Consider the following 21,655-nt stretch of genomic DNA (forward strand, 5'->3'; position numbering starts at 1 on the left):
TAAATATGATCAATGTATCTTTGTTAGTTGGCTATGTACCACAGGCTTTTAAGGTGGCAGTAATTAAACCATTACTTAAAAAGCCATCCCTTGACCCAGCTATCTTAGCTAATTATAGGCCAATCTCCAACCTTCCTTTTCTCTCAAAAATTCTTGAAAGGGTAGTTGTAAAACAGCTAACTGATCATCTGCAGAGGAATGGTCTATTTGAAGAGTTTCAGTCAGGTTTTAGAATTCATCATAGTACAGAAACAGCATTAGTGAAGGTTACAAATGATCTTCTTATGGCCTCGGACAGTGGACTCATCTCTGTGCTTGTTCTGTTAGACCTCAGTGCTGCTTTTGATACTGTTGACCATAAAATTTTATTACAGACATTAGAGAATTAGAGCATGCCATAGGTATTAAAGGTACTGCACTGCGGTGGTTTGAATCATATTTGTCTAATAGATTACAATTTGTTCATGTAAATGGGGAATCTTCTTCACAGACTAAAGTTAATTATGGAGTTCCACAAGGTTCTGTGCTAGGACCAATTTTATTCACTTTATACATGCTTCCCTTAGGCAGTATTATTAGACGGTATTGCTTAAATTTTCATTGTTACGCAGATGATACTCAGCTTTATCTATCCATGAAGCCAGAGGACACACACCAATTAGCTAAACTGCAGGATTGTCTTACAGACATAAAGACATGGATGACCTCTAATTTCCTGCTTTTAAACTCAGATAAAACTGAAGTTATTGTACTTGGCCCCACAAATCTTAGAAACATGGTGTCTAACCAGATCCTTACTCTGGATGGCATTACCCTGACCTCTAGTAATACTGTGAGAAATCTTGGAGTCATTTTTGATCAGGATATGTCATTCAAAGCGCATATTAAACAAATATGTAGGACTGCTTTTTTGCATTTACGCAATATCTCTAAAATCAGAAAGGTCTTGTCTCAGAGTGATGCTGAAAAACTAATTCATGCATTTATTTCCTCTAGGCTGGACTATTGTAATTCATTATTATCAGGTTGTCCTAAAAGTTCCCTAAAAAGCCTTCAGTTAATTCAAAATGCTGCAGCTAGAGTACTGATGGGGACTAGAAGGAGAGAGCATATCTCACCCATATTGGCCTCTCTTCATTGGCTTCCTGTTAATTCTAGAATAGAATCTAAAATTCTTCTTCTTACTTATAAGGTTTTGAATAATCAGGTCCCATCTTATCTTAGGGACCTCTCGTAGTACCATATCACCCCAATAGAGCGCTTCGCTCTCAGACTGCAGGCTTACTTGTAGTTCCTAGGGTTTGTAAGAGTAGAATGGGAGGCAGAGCCTTCAGCTTTCAGGCTCCTCTCCTGTGGAACCAGCTCCCAATTCAGATCAGGGAGACAGACACCCTCTCTACTTTTAAGATTAGACTCTATTGGCTTTGCTCAAAAAGTAAATGAGTCCACCCACCACTTTAATCATATCTTAGATCTTGTTCTGACTTATGGTATGGAAATAGAAGACTTAACAGTATTCCCTGAAAACTCCCTTCTGTCTGATCATTTCTTAATAACATTTACATTTACTCTGATGGACTACCCAGCAGTGGGGAATAAGTTTCATTACACTAGAAGTATTTCAGAAAGCGCTGTAACTAGGTTTAAGGATATGATTCCTTCTTTATGTTCTCTAATGCCATATACCAACACAGTGCAGAGTAGCTACCTAAACTCTGTAAGTGAGATAGAGTATCTTGTCAATAGTTTTACATCCTCATTGAAGACAACTTTGGATGCTGTAGCTCCTCTAAAAAAGAGAGCTTTAAATCAGAAGTGCCTGACTCCGTGGTATAACTCACAAACTCGTAGCTTAAAGCAGATAACCCGTAAGTTGGAGAGGAAATGGCTTTCAGTGATGCCTGTATTTGGTTAGACTCTTTCTCTCCGATTGTTCTGTCTGAGTTATTTTCATTAGTTACTTCATCCAAACCATCAACATGTTTATTAGACCCCATTCCTACCAGGCTGCTCAAGGAAGCCCTACCATTATTTAATGTTTCGATCTTAAATATGATCAATGTATCTTTGTTAGTTGGCTATGTACCACAGGCTTTTAAGGTGGCAGTAATTAAACCATTACTTAAAAAGCCATCCCTTGACCCAGCTATCTTAGCTAATTATAGGCCAATCTCCAACCTTCCTTTTCTCTCAAAAATTCTTGAAAGGGTAGTTGTAAAACAGCTAACTGATCATCTGCAGAGGAATGGTCTATTTGAAGAGTTTCAGTCAGGTTTTAGAATTCATCATAGTACAGAAACAGCATTAGTGAAGGTTACAAATGATCTTCTTATGGCCTCGGACAGTGGACTCATCTCTGTGCTTGTTCTGTTAGACCTCAGTGCTGCTTTTGATACTGTTGACCATAAAATTTTATTACAGACATTAGAGAATTAGAGCATGCCATAGGTATTAAAGGTACTGCGCTGCGGTGGTTTGAATCATATTTGTCTAATAGATTACAATTTGTTCATGTAAATGGGGAATCTTCTTCACAGACTAAAGTTAATTATGGAGTTCCACAAGGTTCTGTGCTAGGACCAATTTTATTCACTTTATACATGCTTCCCTTAGGCAGTATTATTAGACGGTATTGCTTAAATTTTCATTGTTACGCAGATGATACCCAGCTTTATCTATCCATGAAGCCAGAGGACACACACCAATTAGCTAAACTGCAGGATTGTCTTACAGACATAAAGACATGGATGACCTCTAATTTCCTGCTTTTAAACTCAGATAAAACTGAAGTTATTGTACTTGGCCCCACAAATCTTAGAAACATGGTGTCTAACCAGATCCTTACTCTGGATGGCATTACCCTGACCTCTAGTAATACTGTGAGAAATCTTGGAGTCATTTTTGATCAGGATATGTCATTCAAAGCGCATATTAAACAAATATGTAGGACTGCTTTTTTGCATTTACGCAATATCTCTAAAATCAGAAAGGTCTTGTCTCAGAGTGATGCTGAAAAACTAATTCATGCATTTATTTCCTCTAGGCTGGACTATTGTAATTCATTATTATCAGGTTGTCCTAAAAGTTCCCTAAAAAGCCTTCAGTTAATTCAAAATGCTGCAGCTAGAGTACTGACGGGGACTAGAAGGAGAGAGCATATCTCACCCATATTGGCCTCTCTTCATTGGCTTCCTGTTAATTCTAGAATAGAATTTAAAATTCTTCTTCTTACTTATAAGGTTTTGAATAATCAGGTCCCATCTTATCTTAGGGACCTCTCGTAGTACCATATCACCCCAATAGAGCGCTTCGCTCTCAGACTGCAGGCTTACTTGTAGTTCCTAGGGTTTGTAAGAGTAGAATGGGAGGCAGAGCCTTCAGCTTTCAGGCTCCTCTCCTGTGGAACCAGCTCCCAATTCAGATCAGGGAGACAGACACCCTCTCTACTTTTAAGATTAGGCTTAAAACTTTCCTTTTTGCTAAAGCTTATAGTTAGGGCTGGATCAGGTGACCCTGAACCATCCCTTAGTTATGCTGCTATAGACGTAGACTGCTGGGGGGTTCCCATGATGCACTGTTTCTTTCTCTTTTTGCTCTGTATGCACCACTCTGCATTTAATCATTAGTGATCGATCTCTGCTCCCCTCCACAGCATGTCTTTTTCCTGGTTCTCTCCCTCAGCCCCAACCAGTCCCAGCAGAAGACTGCCCCTCCCTGAGCCTGGTTCTGCTGGAGGTTTCTTCCTGTTAAAAGGGAGTTTTTCCTTCCCACTGTAGCCAAGTGCTTGCTCACAGGGGGTCGTTTTGACCGTTGGGGTTTTACATAATTATTGTATGGCCTTGCCTTACAATATAAAGCGCCTTGGGGCAACTGTTTGTTGTGATTTGGCGCTATATAAAAAAATTGATTGATTGATTGATTTAATCTGATTACTGATTTGGAAAGATTAACGCGTTAGATTACTCGTTACTAAAAAAAAGTGGTCAGATTAGAGTAACGCGTTACTAAGTAACGCGTTACCGGCATCACTGGTAATGAATGCTTTACATCTCCTGATTCCTCAAAGAAACAGTCTGGGCAGGAGAGCTGGTTACAAAAAACTGTGCCCAAAATGGGAGCCGGCAAGGCTGCCGGTGGACCTGGAAGTGAGCTGTGGTGGTTTCTGTCTGTGTTGCTCAGCGTGCCGGTGGATCTAATCGGTCCAACAGCTGACCGACCTGCGAGCTCAGAGCAGTTCTCATCGAGTCTTGCCGTTTAGACAGCTTGCTTAATCCAGCGCACAGCATGGTTAACTTGTCTTCTTATTGTGCCAGCTGTTGTCTGTGAGCATGTACCGACAGCTGAAACAGATATGAGCTAGCTGTGTCTATCACTGGCCAGATCATCCTGTCAGAACCATCAGCTCATTTGAACTACTTCTGGATGAGTGTGTACCGCCAGCTGAAACAGATGTGAGCTAGCGGACCAGACTGATGAGCTGTGTGGGCTAAAGGACCTTGCCCAAAAAGGCTGGACGCAAATGCCAAGCTTAGACACTGGAGGGTTTCAGTCAAAGAGTTTTACTGGATTGACAAGCACGGTTCTATACATGATAATGCAGTCCAAAATCAGCAATGATAACAGAAACATAAGGCTAAGGCATGGTCCAAAAAACAAGCAAGTAGTCATCAAAACACAGCAAGGAAAAAGTGGTCAAGAGATACGAGGTCTGTTAGAAAAGTATCGGACCTTTTTATTTTTTGCAAAAACTATATGGATTTGAATCAAGTGCGCTTGCATCAGCCAAGCTTGAACCTTCGTGCCCATGCGTGAGTTTTTTCACGCCTGTCGGATGCGTCATTCGCCTGTGGGCAGGATTTGAGTGAGCACTGGTCCTCCCTCCTTGTCGGATTTTCATTGGCAGGAAAATGTCTGAACGATTGGAGCAGTGCTGCATCAAATTTTTTCAGAAACTGTGAGAGACAGCCAGGAGGAAACCATTCGGAAAATTCAGATGGCTTTCGGTGAAGATTCTATGGGTGTCACAAGGATTAAGGAGCATTACAACCGGATTAAAGACGGCCTACAGCAGCTGAGGGCACGCCGCGCTTCGAGCAGCCATCGACAGGCTGAAATGACCAGATCATTTCCAAAGCGAAGTCTGTGTTGATCCGGGACGTCATGTGACCCAGAGAAATTGCGGAAGAGGTGGGCATAGCCATTTTTAGGCACATTCCACTGTTAAAGGAGATTTTGTAATGAAAGACATGCGGCGGAATTTGCGCGTCGGGTCGAAGCCGCAGTGGCGGAGAACAAAAGCAAGTCCGTGTTGGAAGTCTCACGGGACATGTCTTCCACCATTCAGAAGATTCAGACGGCTTTCGGTGGCTTTTTAGTCGAGTGAGTATCTGAGAAATTGTGGAGAGCTGGGCATGTCAACTTGTCCCGTGAGACTTCCAACACGGACGTGCTTTTGTTCTCCGCCATTGCGACTTCGTCCGACGCGCGAATTCCGCCGCACGTCTTTCATTACAAAATCTCCTTTAATAGTGGAATGTGCCTAAAATGGTTATGCCCACCTCTTCCGCAATTTCTCTGGGTCACACGACGTCCTGGATCAACACAGCCTTCACTTTGGAAATGATCTGGTTATTTCAGCCTGTCGATGGCCGCTCGAAGCGCGGCACGCCCTCAGCCACTGTGGGCCATCTTTAATCTGGTTGTAATGCTCCTTAATCTGTGTGACGCCAATAGAATCTTTACCGAAACCATCTGAATTTTCCGAATGGTTTCCACCTGGCTGTCTCTCACAGTTTCTGAAAAAATTTGATGCAGCGCTGCTCCAATCATTCAGACAGATTCCTGACAATGAAAATCCGACTAGGGGGGAGGACCAGTGCTCACTCATAGCCTGCCCACAGGCGAATGATGCAACCGACAGGTGTGAAAAAACACTGTTCAAGCTTGGCTGATGCAAGCGCACATGATTCAAATCCATATAGTTTTTGCAAAAAATAAAAAGGTCTGTTACTTTTCTAACAGACCTCGTACACAAAAGAACAGAGCTGGAAACAAAGGCACAGAGCACAATGATCTGGCAGGGGAGTGAGAGAAATGCAGGATGTGATGAGCAGGAAATAGGAAAAGAGGTGTGCAGGAAAGCTCCAGAACAAGGTGTGGAAAACAGAAGAACTGTCCACCTCCAAGCACCCAAGTGACAGACAAGAGAAAACAGTTAGATAAATCCCAAGCAAAAAGTGACAGAAAAAAATCCCACAAAACATCTGATAAAACCCACAATACTGACAAGTTCAGGTGATTGCCAGCCATTGTGAGTGAGTGTGTCATGCAAAGAGTCTATGAGCCAGAAGCCAATTTTGAGCTAATCTGTATCATTTAAGGGGACTAATGACATTTACAATCCAGCCTCAGTATGAACTAATACAGGTCTGTGTTGTCAAGTGTAGTGTGTGTGTGCGTGCGTGTGTGTGTGTGCACTCACCCCTGTGTGTGCCTCTACCTGTATGTAAGACCTTGTGGTACATAATACAGTCCTCCCATGACTCTAATTCCTATCATCTTGTATTGTGTGCAGCTGGTTTTATTGTCCATTTATGTTGTTGTTTCTATTATTTTGTCACCTGCTTGTCATCTGCTGTCTTTATATTAACTATCACAAGATGAAATGAATCTGATCTGACAAGCTCATCTTCCATTCACGATTTCAAGGCACTGCTATGATTCAAACTGTCTGTCAGTGTCAATCAGGATCCACATCCACTTAATCTAAATGTCATATGGTTTCTGCTCAATTACACTTTAGAATATTTCTCAGTCAGCCACTGACGGCATTGTAATTTATTTCATCTTGCTCGTTCACAGTTTTTATGTTTATAATGAATCTCTCTCTCTGCTACCTCTTGAGATTTTAATCGGTGTGACTAAGGTACCCCTGCAATTACAACTATAAGCCTCGACAGAAATAAAGAGCGAATGCAAATATGAATTTTGTCTCTTTAGTAACATGGATTTCGATTAGTCTGATGTGATTTTGACCTCTTGTGACCCTCAGGTATCACCACGGTGCTGACCATGACTACACTTAGTACAGTAGCCAGGACGTCTCTGCCCAGAGTGTCTTATGTGACCGCTATGGACTTTTTTGTCACCGTCTGCTTCCGCTTTGTCTTTGCTGCACTAATGGAATACGCCACGTTAAACTACTACTCATACAGTGCCCGAAGACCCAACTGTATCCAGACTAAACAATCCGTAAGTTGCTCTTGAATAAATATAATTTTGATGCTCTTAAATATACTTGCAGCAATAACAGCTGCAGTTCAGATATGCAGAAAAATTAGCTCTAATCACATGCAAATTTGTGACTGAGGTCTTGGGGGTTGCTCGGTGGTGATGGTTGGTCGACATATTAGTGGTAACTCATTTAGGGGTCAGATTATCACAGGCAAACTACGGTGCATCTGGAAAGTATTCACAGTGCTTCACTTTTTCCACATTTTTTTAATAGCTCAGCCTTTTTCCAAAATAGAGTAAATTTATTTTTTTCCTCAAAATTACATGACACCCATTTTGGAGTCTCTTCACTGGCTTCCTGTCTCTGAAATCAGATTTTATGTCAGTCATAATGACTCGAGGCAGTTAGACACTAATGCTGGATTTAGGAGATTTAGCTTCAGAGCTTAATGTCGGTTTAACCAGGGTTCGGTACACAAAAAGGCAGGCAGGAATAAGCAACAGAGTCCAACAACATTACAGCAACATTAGGCTCAGACAGGATCCAAAAAAACGAGCAACCAGATCAGACAGGCACGCAAACACTGGGCAAATACTCTGAAGACTAAAAGGCTTGAAAGCGGCACACGGCAGATCAGTCTCACACCAGGTGAAGGGAACAGTGCAACTTATAAAGAAGTGATTAGGATGAAAAAACTAACAGGTGTGAAGGAGAGAACAGGAACAGGGCATGGCAGTCTGAGAGAGAGGACAGAAGGGGAAATGCCCAACACCAAGCAAAAAGCACCAGACAAGAAAAATCCCACCACCAAAACCTAAACAAAAATAATAACAGAGAGACACCAAATACAATATTGCATTGACCCCAATCATGATATTTTAAGGTTCTGCTATTAACCTGTAAAATTATTCACGGACTAGCACCTCTCTATTTAGCTGACCTAGTCGAGCCCTACGTACCGACCTGGGCTATGCGTTCTCAGGTTGCAGGGCTACTTTGTGTCACAAGGGTGAGTTAAAAAGTCTTCAGGCCACAGAGCTTCTCTTATCCTGCCCGTTTTGTCGAATGATCTCCCTGTGTCAATAATACAGTCAGATTCTGTAGAGACTTTCAAGTCCAGACTTAAGATACATTTATTCTCCCTCTCATATGACTACCATACCGGCATGGTATGGAACTATGCTTCCTACCCTTTTAAATTCATATTATTAGTAAACGGAGCAGGTCTTGGCGTCATGTTGTGTTCTGTATTGTAAACCTTTTCGGGAGCATGGCCTAAGCAGTGGGTCACCCCTTTGAGTCTGGTTCTGCTTGAGGTTTCTTCCTTAAATCATCAGAGGGAGTTTTTCCTTACCACTGTCTCCTGTGTGCTTGCTCTAGGGGTTGGTAAGGTTAGACCTTACTTGTATGAAGCGCCTTGAGGCAGCTTTGTTGTGCTTTGGCACTATGTAAACTAAATAAATAAATTAAAATTCTACTCACAACAGCTCATAATGACATGAAAAAAGTTTGTTTTTAATTTGTGCAAATTTATTAAAAATAAAAGAACTACAAAATCACATGTACATAAGTATTCCCAGCTTTTGCTCAATACTTTGATGCACCTTTGGTAGCAGTTAAAGCCTCAAGCGTTGTGAATGCTTTCTGGATGCACTGTATTTCTTGGTGCATTAGAAGAAGTCTTGCACCACAAGGAACTGTAGAGGTCACATAGATAGCTGAGATTTCATGTGTCGTTTTTTCATAAAGTGCTTCTCTGTTCCACTCTGCTTTGAAGCAGTGAATGGCGAGAATTTAAAATTGTCGAATGTTCAGTCTCTCTAGTCACAGCCGCTGTACAGTCTCATACTCTTTATGTTTCCTAATGATTGATTGAAATGAACATATTCAGTGACTTGAAAATGTTCTTGTTCTTGTCAGCTGCCTGAAAAGTGTTAACATTTATGAAATCTGTTGTTTTGAATTCTAAATTAGAATTTAATTGAAATCTTATTGGATAGATTTGTTTGACTTTGGCTGAATCTCAATTCTACCCCTTGGCCCTTCCCCTTACTCCTTCCCCTCCATTTTGCGCGTGCATGAGAGACAGAGGGGTGTCTCAATTCGATTTTTGGAGCGAGGCGGAGGGGTAGCCGGAGGACTTCAAACCCCTCCAAACAGAGTGAATCTGGATGCACACTCCGTTTGGAGGGGTAGGAGGAGCTTATTGCTGTCTCCACAGAAACAAACATGGCACCAAAAGAGACGCACAAATGAAGTGGCTTTCATTATAAATTACGCTGTTTAGAAAGTTATAACTTGTCAAAAAACTTTACAGGCAGTTGTCTATGACAGCAACGTGTATGCTGCTGGATGCATGTTGCGCATATTGTCATTCTGAGGAATATTTTAACATTGCTCGTGCGCTGAAGCGTTATAATGCACATACACACAAACGCTATGATAAAACACTTTTATATCTCACAACGGAGAAAATCATGATAAAGGATAAGCACGTTAATTTGTATGTTCATAAATCTTTAATGATAATATACTACTACTAATAATATCAATCCCTGCTGTTGGATTTCAAGGTCTGTAACGCATGTGTATTTTGTAAACAAACAGGGAGCTCTGAGCACACTCGTCTCCTAATAAACTTTCAGGCAGAAAATGAGAAGTTTCGTCAATGGGAGTAAGTTGGAAAATATATACACACATGCAGTGGCGGCTGGTGAAAAACAGTCTTGGTGGGGCTGCTGTGCCAATAGATTCCCTTGCCTTGTTCAGTACAGGCATTCAAGTGAACAGTCGGCAAATTACTGCAATTCCACAATAATCATTTCATGTCCTCAAAATCAGCAGTTTTACAGATAAAGTTAACCATTTACAGCTATATTAGGCCCCATTTCTACTTTGGAAAGGAACAGTATCAAATGCAATACAACACTCAAGTTCTTGAGCAAAGAACATTTCACCATTTGATACCAATTACAGACATAGTACACCAAACTGTACTGCACTGCCATTATCTTCAGACAAACAGATCCTGGGGTTCACAATGACATCCCGTTAACAAAATAGAAAATATCACCAAATTTACACTCTTTAAAAATATGGAAAAATTCTTCAATTGACAAAAGAACATTATGTACATACGACAATGTTCACACCACCTTCCGAGAGAGAGAGAGAAAATGTTTGTGTGTGTGTGTGTGTGAGAGAGAGAGAGAGTGTGTATGTGTGTGTGTGTGTGTGAGAGAGAGAGAGAGAGAGAGAGTGTGTGTGTGTGTGTGTGTGTGTGTGTGTGTGAGAGAGAGAGAGAGTGTGTGTGTGTGTGTGTGTGTGTGTGTGTGTGTGTGTGTGTGTGTGTGTGTGTGTGTGTGAGAGAGAGAGAGAGTGTGTGTGTGTGTGTGTGTGTGTGTGTGTGTGTGAGAGAGAGAGAAAATTAAGGTAATATTTTGCATGTACATGGAATGGGGAACGTGGAATGGGGGCAAAAAAGAAGCTTGAAAAACTTAAATAGCTTGACTAACTAATAACACCAAAACCTTTAAATTAAATTGGTTAAAATTAATTAACAGTGTAGAGGACGAAGCAAATTAAGTATACAAAACCACTTACCATTAAATGCGATGCTAAACTTGGGTTTGTCTTACTATAAGTGTCTTGTGTGTACTCAGTGGCTGAGTTAGAATTTCTTTAAAAAACATGCAAATTGCTATTTTAGGGTTTTGTTTTGTTTTTAAAGTGAGCAAATAATTTGTTTTAGAGTGTGGAATACTCCAAAGAATATTTCACTTCTGTGAACTGATCCTCATAACGTGTAAAGTGAAATCAAAATACCATGGCTGCAGCTTTGAACACTGTTACAAACAGCCGCGGCCTCCCCTATTACCATTATAACTGGTCTGCTGTCCCAATAAAGATCACAGCTTTGACCCCCTAAAACAAACAAAAAAACATCACTCATTTGTTTTATCTTAAAAGCAGCAGCTGCAGCGTCACGTATATCACTGACTGTAGCAATCTAACGTTCCCGCATTTTTGTAGCAAGGGCTAAAATTCCAGCGCCCCAAAGCCATTAATTTTGGCAATGTTGATTTGCCAAATATTTATTAATTTTCCCTAGCAACTACATACAATTGGTTATTTCGCTGCACTTCAAGGGCGCTTTGAATGACCGCCCAAGACGAGGAACGTATGTTTTCTGCTTCTGTCGGTGGAAATGCACTGTTGAATGAGAGTCAGTTGGAGGAAGTGTTGTTTTAATCATTCATATTACATGTAGGCAAATACTATTAAGTAAAACTGACATTGATAATACTTTTTAAATATATACCCTATCTCTAAGGGAGCGCCCAGCCACCATGCAGAGGAAGCTCATCTTGGCTGCTTGTACTCACGATCTCGTTCTTTCGGTCATGAACCAAATCTCATGACCATAGGTGAGTGTCGGAACGTAGATCCATCAGTAATTCGAGAGCTTTGCCCCCCTACTCAGCTCTCTCTTCACCACGACGGTCTGATACAGCGACCGCATCACTGCAGATGCTGCACAGATGCGTCTGTCGATCTCACACTCCATCCGTCCCTCACTTGTGAACAAGACCCCAAGATACTTAAACTCCTCCACTTGAGGCCAGGACACTCCACTGACCTGAAGAGGGCAAGACACCTTTTTCCGGTCGAGAATCATGGCCTTGGATTTGGAGGTGCTGATTTTCATCCCGGACGCTTTACACTCGGCTGCAAACCGCCCCAGTCCATACTGAAGGTCCTGATTTTACGAAGCCAACAGAACTACATCGTCCGCAAACAGTAGAGATGAGATTCTATAGTTCCCAAACCGGACCCCCTCTACACCCTGGCTGTGCCTAGAAATTCTGTCCATAAAGATAATGAATAGAACCAGTGACAAAGGGCAGTGCTGGTGGAGGCCAACGTGCACTGGAAACAGGTTTGACTTACTACCAGCAATGCGAACCAAGCTCCTGCTGCGGTCATACAGGGACCGGATAGCCCTTAGCAAAGGACCCCGGACCCCGTACTCCAGGAGCACCCCCCCACAAAGTGCCCTGAGGGACACAGTCGAATGCCTTCTCCAGATCCACAAAGAACATGTTGACTGGTTGGGCGAACTCCCATGAACTCTCGAGCACCCGATGGAGTGTGTAGAGCTGGTCCAGTGTGCCGTGACCAGGATGAAAACCACACTGCTCCTCCTGAATCCGAGGTTCGACTGTCGGTCTAATTTCTTCTCCAGTACTCTGGAATAGACCTTACCGGGGAGGCTGAAGAGTGTGATCCCCCTGTAGTTGGAACACACCCTCCGGTCCCCCTTCTTAAACAGAGGGACCACCACCCCAGTCTGCCAATCCAGAGGCATTGTCCCCGACCGCCACGCGATGTTGCAGAGGTGTGTCAATCAAGACAGTCCCACAACATCCAGAGACTTAAGGTACTCAGGACGGATTTCATCCACACCAGGAGCCTTGACACCAAGGAGCTTTCTAACCACCTAGGTGACTTCGGCCTGGGTGATGGATGAGTCCACCTCTGAGTCCCCAGTCTCTGCATCCTCTTCGGAAGACGTGACGATGGGATTAAGGAGATCCTCGAAGTATTCCTTCCACTGCCCGACAACATCCCCAGTCAGGGTCAACAGCTCCCCACCCGCACCGTGTTCAATGCTGGTGGAGAGCTGCTTCCGCCTCCTGAGGCGTCGGATGGTTTGCCAGAATTTCTTCGGGGCTGACTGATAGACCTCCTCCATGGCCTCCCCGAACTCCTCCCAGACTCTGCGAAGGCACAGGCTGCAGCACGCTTGGCCTGCCGGTACCTGTCAGCTGCCTATGGGGTCCCACTTACCAACAAAGACAAGTAGGACTCCTTCTTCAGCTTAATGGCATCCCTTACGTCCGGTTCCACCACCGGGTTTGGGGATTGTTGCCACAACAGGCATCAGAGACCTTGTGACCACAGCTACGAATGGCCGCATTGACAATGGAGGTGGAGAGCATAGTCCACTTGGACTCCATGTCTCAACCTCCCCCGGGATCTGGGAGAAGCTCTCCCAGAGGTGGGAGTTGAAGACCTCGCTGACACAGGGTTCTGCCAGTCATTCCCAACAGACCCTCACGATATGTTTGGGCCTGCCAGGTCTGACCGGTTTCCTCCCCTCCCAGCGGATCCAACTCACCACCAGGTGGTGATCGGTCGGCAGCTCAGCCCATCTCTTCACCCGAGTGTCCGAGACACGTGACCGAAGGTCAGATGATACGACTACAAAGTCGATCATCAACCTCTGGCTCAGGGTGGCCTAGTGCCACGTGCACTTATGGACACCTTTGTGCTCGAACATGGTGTTCGTGATGGACAAACTGTGACTAGCACAGAAGTCCAACAACTGAACACCACTCAGGTTCAGATCGGGGAGGCCGTGCTTCCTGATCACCCCCCTCCAGGTCTCACTGTCGCCACCCATGTGGGAGTTGAAATCCCCCAGAAGAACAATGGAGTCCCCAGTCGGAGCACTATCTAGTACCCCTCCCAGGCACTCAAACCCCAGGCCTGGCTCCAGGTTGGGGCCCCGGCTCCGCCATACCGGGCAATGTCTCGGTCCTTGATTTTGTAATGGTCATGGTAGCTTCTGAACTGCCCTTAGTCTGACCCATCACCTAGGACCTGTTTGCCTTGAGAGACCCTACCAGGGGTACAAAGCCCCTGACAATATAGCTCCTAGGATCATCCGGGTGGCAGTTCGAGCGGGACATCTCGGTTTCAGTTATTCTAAATTTAAAAACTGCTTGTACAAAATTTTTTTCTTTTTACATGCATTCTGAAGTGCCTTAGTGATCCAAGGTTTATCTTTGCTTAGCTCATTTCCATCTTTTAACACACAAGGGCAATACCTATTATCTAAATTGGAAATAATAGAAATGAATGATTTGTAGAATTGATCTATATCCTCAATGTAAATGTCACTCCAATTTTGCTGTATTAAATCCCTTCTAAGCTTTTCCATAGTTTCCTATGTTATCTTTCTTGTGAAGTTTGTAATGTTTATTTCGTAGAGAAGGTTGAATCTTCGACCAGACTGGGTTGCTTGACACAAGGACATTTCGCTTCTAATCACAGAAGCTTTCTCAGCTAAAATTCTTGCTCTGGTAGTCTGACTTCTGTCTTGACTCTCAAGCAACCCAGTCCAGTCGAAGATTCATCCTTCTCTGTTATGGAAACCACCTGGACAACTGAGAGCCTTCACAGAAATGTTAATATGGTCAATTTTATCAACTAATGAATTGAAAGCAACAAAAACAGGCAGATGGTCACTGATATCACTAATGAGAAGTTCACCCATTATATTTCCCACGGTAATATTTGTCAGTATATTGTCAATAAGTGTTCATATACGAGGTCTATTAGAAAAGTATCCAACCTTATTATTTTTTTCAAAAATCGTATGGATTTGAATCACGTGTGATTACATCAGACATGCTTGAACCCTCGTGGGCATGCGAGAGTTTTTTCACGCCTGTCGGTTACGTCATTCGCCTGTGGGCAGTCTTTGAGTGAGGAGTGGCCCACCCTCTCGTCGTTTTTTCATTGTTTAGGAATGGATCAGAGACTGCTGCTTTGTTTGATCCAAATTTTTTCAAAACTGTAAGGCACAACTGAGTGGACACCATTCGATAAATTCAGCTGGTTTTCGGTAAACATTTTAACGGCTGATGAGAGATTTTGGTCTGGTAGTGTCGCTTGAATCATGGCCCACGGCGCCCGACGGCGATCTGCGCTTCGAGGCGGCAGCGTCTCGCCGTTTCAAGTTGAAAACCTCCACATTTCAGGCTCTGTTGACCCAGTAAGTCGTCAGAGAACAGAGAACTTTCAAAAGTCATGAGTTTATTCGGACATTCCATCGTTAACGGACATTTTGTAATGAAAGAACGTGCGGGCAGTCGTATGTCGGGCCGGACCCGACCGCGGGGGGTCGCGACAGGAAAAACACCTCCGTTGGAAACCTTAACGGGCAAGTTGGAACATGCCCAAGCTGTTAAACAGTTTCTCAGTTACTCGTTGAAAGCCATCAAAAGCCGCCTGAATTTTACAAATGGTTTTTAACACGGAGGTGTTTTTCCTGGTGCGGCGCACACAGATTCGCAAATTCGCCGAGTCCTTTCCGTGACGACTCGGCGAATTTGCGCGCACGTCTTTCATTACAAAATGTCCTTAAACAGTGGAATGTCTGCATAAAGTCCTCATGCCGGCCTCTTCTGAATCTTCTCTGTTCTCTCACGACGTCCTGGGTGAATTAAGCCTTAAATTAGGATGTTTTCAGGTCGAAACAGGCCGACGACGGCGCCTGGAAGCGCTGCACGACGTCCCGGTCCGTGGGAAGTCCTTACAGCGACAGAAACACCCCATAATCTCTCATCAGCCGTTAAACTTTTCACCGAAAACCATCTTAATTTCTCGAATCGTGTCCACTCGGATATTCCTCACAGGTCCAGAAAAAATTTTGATAAAGCAACTCGCGCCGTCTCGAGCAGCGTATGAAACAAAGGAATTCAGCTGAGAGGGCGGGACCACATCTCACTCAAGGCCTGCCCACAGGGAAATGATGTCACCGACACGCGTGAAAAAACTCACGCATGCGCACAAGGGTTCAAGCATGATTGGTGTAATCTCACTCATTCAAATCCATATAGTTAAAAAAAATAATAAAAGGGTCAGTTTATTACCTAATAGACCTCGTATTCTTAGTTATCCTAATTACTGGATACAACCCCATACAAAATGCAGAATTAATAAATTCATCTATATGTGATTGACTATGAGGATGGAGGAAATCCATATTGAAGTCTCCACAGATAAACAAAATCTTATTATTTCTGAATGTGTTGTACATAGCTGCAGTTTTTCCACTAAAAATACTTGTGTTTGATCCAGGAGCTCTATAATCAGCTAATGATTATGTTTTTTGATTTTTCACATTTAATTTTCACTGAGACACATTCCATGACATTGTCAAAAGAAAAGGACATATTATTAACAATTTCACACTGATAACTTGAACTGACATAAAGTGCCACGCCACCGCCCCATTTATTCATCCCATTTATAACAAAAAGATCATAACAATCGAGTTGGACTGTGTCCATGTGCTCATCCCTCAACCATGCCTTGGTAACTGCAATGACAGAAAAGGTATTGACATTTGAAGTACAGGTGGGCGATACTGGGAATTTTGGTATTGATCTGATACCAAGTAAATACAGGCCCAGTATTGCCGATATCAATACCGATACCGATACCTTTTCATATTTAAGCTTCATAGATCCAAAGGATCCAAAAGATAGAATTTCGAAAACATTGTACTTGATAACAAAATGCTTTATTATCACAATCAACATTTTTGTCTAAAAAATATCACTCAACATAACTTAAAATCTCCTGAGGTCGAGGGCTGACTTAAGGAGAGCGCTGAGTGGGCAGGCCAGGCTGAGCCTACTTGCATGGCTGTTGCCTGGCGCCGCTGAGCAACATGACTGCGCAACAACAAAAGCCCAGAGGGGGGGAGGGTGCGCTGCTCCATGTTGTGTGACACAGCGCAGCGCTGTTCTTACAGACAGAGAGTAGACTTTGATGAATCTGCATGCGCAGCAGTCAGTGCGTGGAGGAGAGAAAAAGCTTGAGTATCGATTTTTTTACACGAGGATCGTTCAATATCAATACCAGCATTGGTATCGATATTATTGATATTAGGATTGATCTGCCCACCTCTAATTTGAAGTGAAAAGAATGAACTGACATCATAAAAGAGTTGACAAACCAAAATGTAGCTAAATTGTTGTGAAAGTGTAGCGACACGGACCCACAACAGGGGGCATAAATGAACGGACAATGAAAGAGTCAAATATGAACACTTTACTGTTCTACTGAAAAGCACAACCAAACACAGCAGATTACAGAATGTGTACAGTAGTCAATTAACAAAGGTGACGTGTGGGCAGGCTCGAGGATAGAGGACGTCTGTCCTGAGAAGAACCGGAACCACACGATTTCCTCCGCCACCGAACCCGGAGAATACTGGAGCCGCCAAGTCCCGAAACCCCAGGTGACCACCGTCTCCGCGTGTCGGATCTGGTACTGCTGGCGAGGAGCAGAGACAATCAGATGTGGGTGTGTGAACACTCAGTAACAACAATGGTGGAAATTCCACCTCCACCTCTCAGCCAGAAAAGTGGCATGTGCAGTAGTATGTGTACTTATCAAAAGTTTGGAGTGAAGACGTCAGTCCAAACCCAGCCTCCAGCTGCAAGCACTCACAAAACCAACTGCAAAAATAGCACAAGCAAACACTGTCTGTGGTAGACAAAACAATGGCGGAGAACAAATTACCTCCTTAGGTAGATGATATCTCGGCAGCGAGGTGGAGATGAAGTCCGGTCTTTATGGAGTGGCAAGATGAAGTGCAGATGAGTGACAGCTGTTGTGAGATAATGAGTGACAGCTGTCACTCCCAGCTGTGTCCATGGTGACTGCGCCCTCTCGTGCCTGAAGCCTGCACTCCAGGCGGGGCGCCATCTGGTGGTGGTGGGCCAGCAGTACATCCTCTTCTGGCGGCCCACACAACAGGACCCCCCCCTCAACGGGCGCCTCCTGGCCGACCAGGCTTGTCCGGGTGGCTGCGGTAGAAATCGGCCAGGAGGGCCGGGTCCAGGATGAAGCTCCTCTTCACCCAGGAGCATTCCTCTGGTCCATACCCATCCCAGTCCACCAAATACTGGAACCCCCGGCCCATTCGACGGACGTCCAGGAGCCGGCGCACTGTCCAAGCCGGCTCCCCATCGATGATCCGGGCAGGAGGCGGCGCCGGTCCGGGAGCACAGAGGGGTGAGGTGTGGTGTGGTTTGATTCTAGACACATGAAACACGGGATGGATCCGCAGTGAAGCTGGGAGTTGGAGCTTCACTGCGGCAGGACTGAGGATTTTGAGGATCTTGTAGGGCCCTATGTATCTGTCCTTGAGCTTTGGAGAGTCCACCTGGAGGGGGATGTCCTTCGTGGATAACCACACCTCCTGCCCGGGCTGATATGCAGGGGCCGGGGATCGCCGGCGGTCTGCATGGGTCTTCGCCCTCGTCTGGGCCTTCAACAAGGCAGAATGGGCAGTGCGCCACACCCGACAGCACCTCCGCAGGTGGTCCTGGACCGAGGGCACACCGACCTCTCCCTCCACCACAGGAAACAATGGGGGCTGATACCTCAGACACACCTCAAACGGGGAGAGGCCGGTGGCAGAGGACACCTGGCTGTTATGCGCATACTTGATCCAGGCCAGATGTTCACTCCAGGCCGTCGGGTGTGCGGACGTCACACAGCGCAGGGCTTGCTCCAGTTCTTGGTTGACCCGTTCTGCCTGTCCGTTGGTCTGCGGGTGATACCCGGACGAGAGGCTCACAGTGGCCCCCAGTTCGCGGCAGAAGCTCCTCCAGATGTTTGAGGAGAACTGGGGACCACGATCCGAGACGACGTCAGTTGGTATCCCATGCAGACGGACGACGTGGTGGAGCAGGAGGTCAGCAGTCTCCTGGGCCGTAGGGAGCTTCGGGAGGGCCACGAAGTGGGCTGCCTTGGAGAATCGGTCCACTATCGTGAAGATGGTCGTCATGCCCTGGGATGGCGGGAGGCCCATGACAAAATCCAGGCCGATGTGGGACCAGGGGCGATGAGGCACAGGAAGCGGCTGGAGAAGTCCTTGTGCCTTCTGATGGTCTGCCTTGCCCCTGGCACAGGTGGTGCAGGCCTGGATGTATTCCCGGACGTCGGCCTCCAGGGACGCCCACCAGAAGCACTGCCGGACCACTGCCACGGTCCTTCGCACCCCCGGATGACAGGAGAGCTTGGAACCATGACAGAAATCCAAGACTGCAGCTCTTGCCTCTGGTGGGACGTAGAGTCTGTTCTTCGGCCCTGTTCCGGGGTCCGGGCTCCGTGCCAGGGCCTCCCGGACGGTCTTCTCCACGTCCCAGGTGAGGGTGGCCACGATAGTGGACTCCGGAAGGATGGGCTCCGGTGGATCCGACAGCTCAGTCTTGACTTCATCTTCGTGCACCCGGGACAAGGCATCCGATCTCTGGTTCTTGGTCCCGGGGCGGTAGGTGATCCGGAAGTCAAAACGCCCGAAGAACAGTGACCAGCGGGCTTGCCTGGGGTTCAGCCGCTTGGCGGTCCTGATATACTCCAGGTTCCGATGGTCAGTGAAAACCGCGAATGGCACAGACGCTCTCTCCAACAGGTGTCTCCACTCCTCAAGAGCCTCTTTCACCGCAAGGAGTTCTCGATTACCGACGTCATAGTTCCGTTCAGCCGGGGTCAACTTGCGGGAAAAATAGGCACACGGGTGAAGGACCTTATCGGTCTCTCCGCTCTGGGATAGCATGGCTCCTATCCCTGAGTCAGAGGCGTCCACTTCAACCACCTAACTGGCGGCTAGGGTCGGGCTGCACCAGCACTGGTGCAGTCGAGAACTGTCGTTTCAACTCCTTGAACACGGCTTCGCACCGATCCGACCAGGTGAAGGGGACTTTTGGAGAGGTCAGGGCTGTCAGGGGGCTAACTACCTGACTATAGCCCTTAATAAACCTCCTGTAGAAATTTGCAAAGCCGAGGAACTGTTGCAGCTTCCTACGGCTTGTAGATTGGGGCCAATCTCTCACCGCCGCAACCTTGGCCGGATCAGGGGCGACGGAGTTAGAGGAGATGATAAACCCCAGGAAGGACAAAGAAGTGCGGTGAAACTCACACTTCTCGCCCTTCACAAACAGCCGGTTCTCCAACAACCGCTGCAGGACCTGACGTACATGCTGGACATGAGTCTGAGGGTCCGGAGAAAAGATGAGAATATCGTCCAGATATACGAAGACGAATCGGTGCAGGAAGTCCCGCAAGACATCGTTTACCAAAGCTTGGAATGTTGCGGGGGCGTTAGTGAGGCCGAACGGCATGACCAGGTACTCAAAGTGACCTAACGGGGTGTTAAATGCCATCTTCCATTCGTCTCCCTTCCGGACCCGAACCAGGTGATATGCATTCCGAAGATCCAATTTTGTAAAGATTTTGGCTCCATGCAGGGGGGTGAACACGGAATCCAACAAGGGCAACGGGTAACGATTGCAAACCGTAATCTCGTTCAGCCCTCTGTAATCAATGCATGGACGGAGTCCGCCATCTTTCTTGCCCACAAAAAATAAAGCTGCACCCATCGGGGAGGTGGAATTTCGGATCAACCCGGCAGCTAATGAGTCCCGGATGTAGGTCTCCATTGATTCGCGCTCAGGTCGTGAGAGGTTGTACAGCCTGCTGGACGGGAACTCCACGCCTGGAATCAAATCAATGGCACAATCGCACGGACGGTGCGGGGGAGGGGTGAGTGCCAGATCCTTGCTGAAGACGTCAGCAAGATCGTGGTACTCAACCGGCACCGCTGTCAGATTGGGAGGGACTTTGACCTCCTCCTTAGCCTGTAAACCGGGAGGAACCGAGGATCCTAAACACACCCGATGGCAGGTTTCGCTCCACTGAACCACCACCCAGGTGGCCAATCAATCCGGGGATTGTGTTTCAACATCCACAGGAAGCCCAAAATCGCGTGGGAGGTAGAAGGAATCACAAAAAACTCGATCTCCTCCCGATGATTTCCAGACACCACCAGAGTTACTGGTTGTGTCTTGTGCATGATTAAAGGGAGAAGGGTGCCATCTAGTGCCCGCACCTGGTGAAGGAAGCACCACCAGAGGGAGCCCTGCTTCCCTAGCCCATCTGCTGTCCAGCAGATTCCCTTCTGACCCCGTGTCCACCAGTGCTGGGGCTTGAAGGGTTAAATCCCCACTCAGGATTGTAACTGGGAGTCGTGTGGAAATGTGTGTGTGTCCCACGTGCATGTTATGACCCCCCTTTAGCCCAGTCTCTAAAGGCGAGTGCTGTCGTTTTGGCCGTTTGGGGCAGTTTTTCTGTATATGCTCCTTTGAGCTGCAGAAAAAACACTCCCCGTGGACCAGCCTCCTCATTCTGTCATCTGATCTTATCTTGGCCCTGCGCGTTTCCCTAGCAACGTCAGCAGGGGGAGCTGTAGCCCCACGGAGCGCTGCGGCTGTGGAGCGTGGGGAGGGCGGAACCTTTTCAGACCCGGAAGGGAGAGGGATGGTGCGTGCCCGGCCACGTCCTTCGTCTCGCTCCCGACGGTGTTCCTCTAACCGATTGTCTAACCATATAACGAGATCAATAAGTCCATCTAAATCCCGCGGTTCGTCCTTAGCTACCAGGTGCTCCTTCAGGACCGACGACAGTCCGTTTATGAAGGCGGCGCGGAGCGCAGCGTTATTCCAGCCGGATCTCACAGCCGCGATGCGGAAGTCGACTGCATAAGCGGCTGCG

The 21,655-nt window shown here is 46.0% G+C and overlaps 1 protein-coding gene across 1 annotated transcript in view; it reads left to right on the top strand.

Moving 5' to 3' along the window:
- The window catches only part of LOC117518165 (gamma-aminobutyric acid receptor subunit gamma-3-like), an 88,065-nt gene that overhangs the window by 45,519 nt on the left and 20,891 nt on the right, over positions 1-21,655 (top strand). Inside the window, exon 5 of the mRNA XM_034179224.1 lies at positions 7,052-7,251. Within this exon, the coding sequence (XP_034035115.1) occupies positions 7,052-7,251 (200 nt within the window). The remainder of the gene's footprint in view (positions 1-7,051; positions 7,252-21,655) is intronic.

Source organism: Thalassophryne amazonica, chromosome 10 (assembly GCF_902500255.1).
Source record: "Thalassophryne amazonica chromosome 10, fThaAma1.1, whole genome shotgun sequence".
NCBI lineage: Eukaryota > Metazoa > Chordata > Actinopteri > Batrachoidiformes > Batrachoididae > Thalassophryne > Thalassophryne amazonica.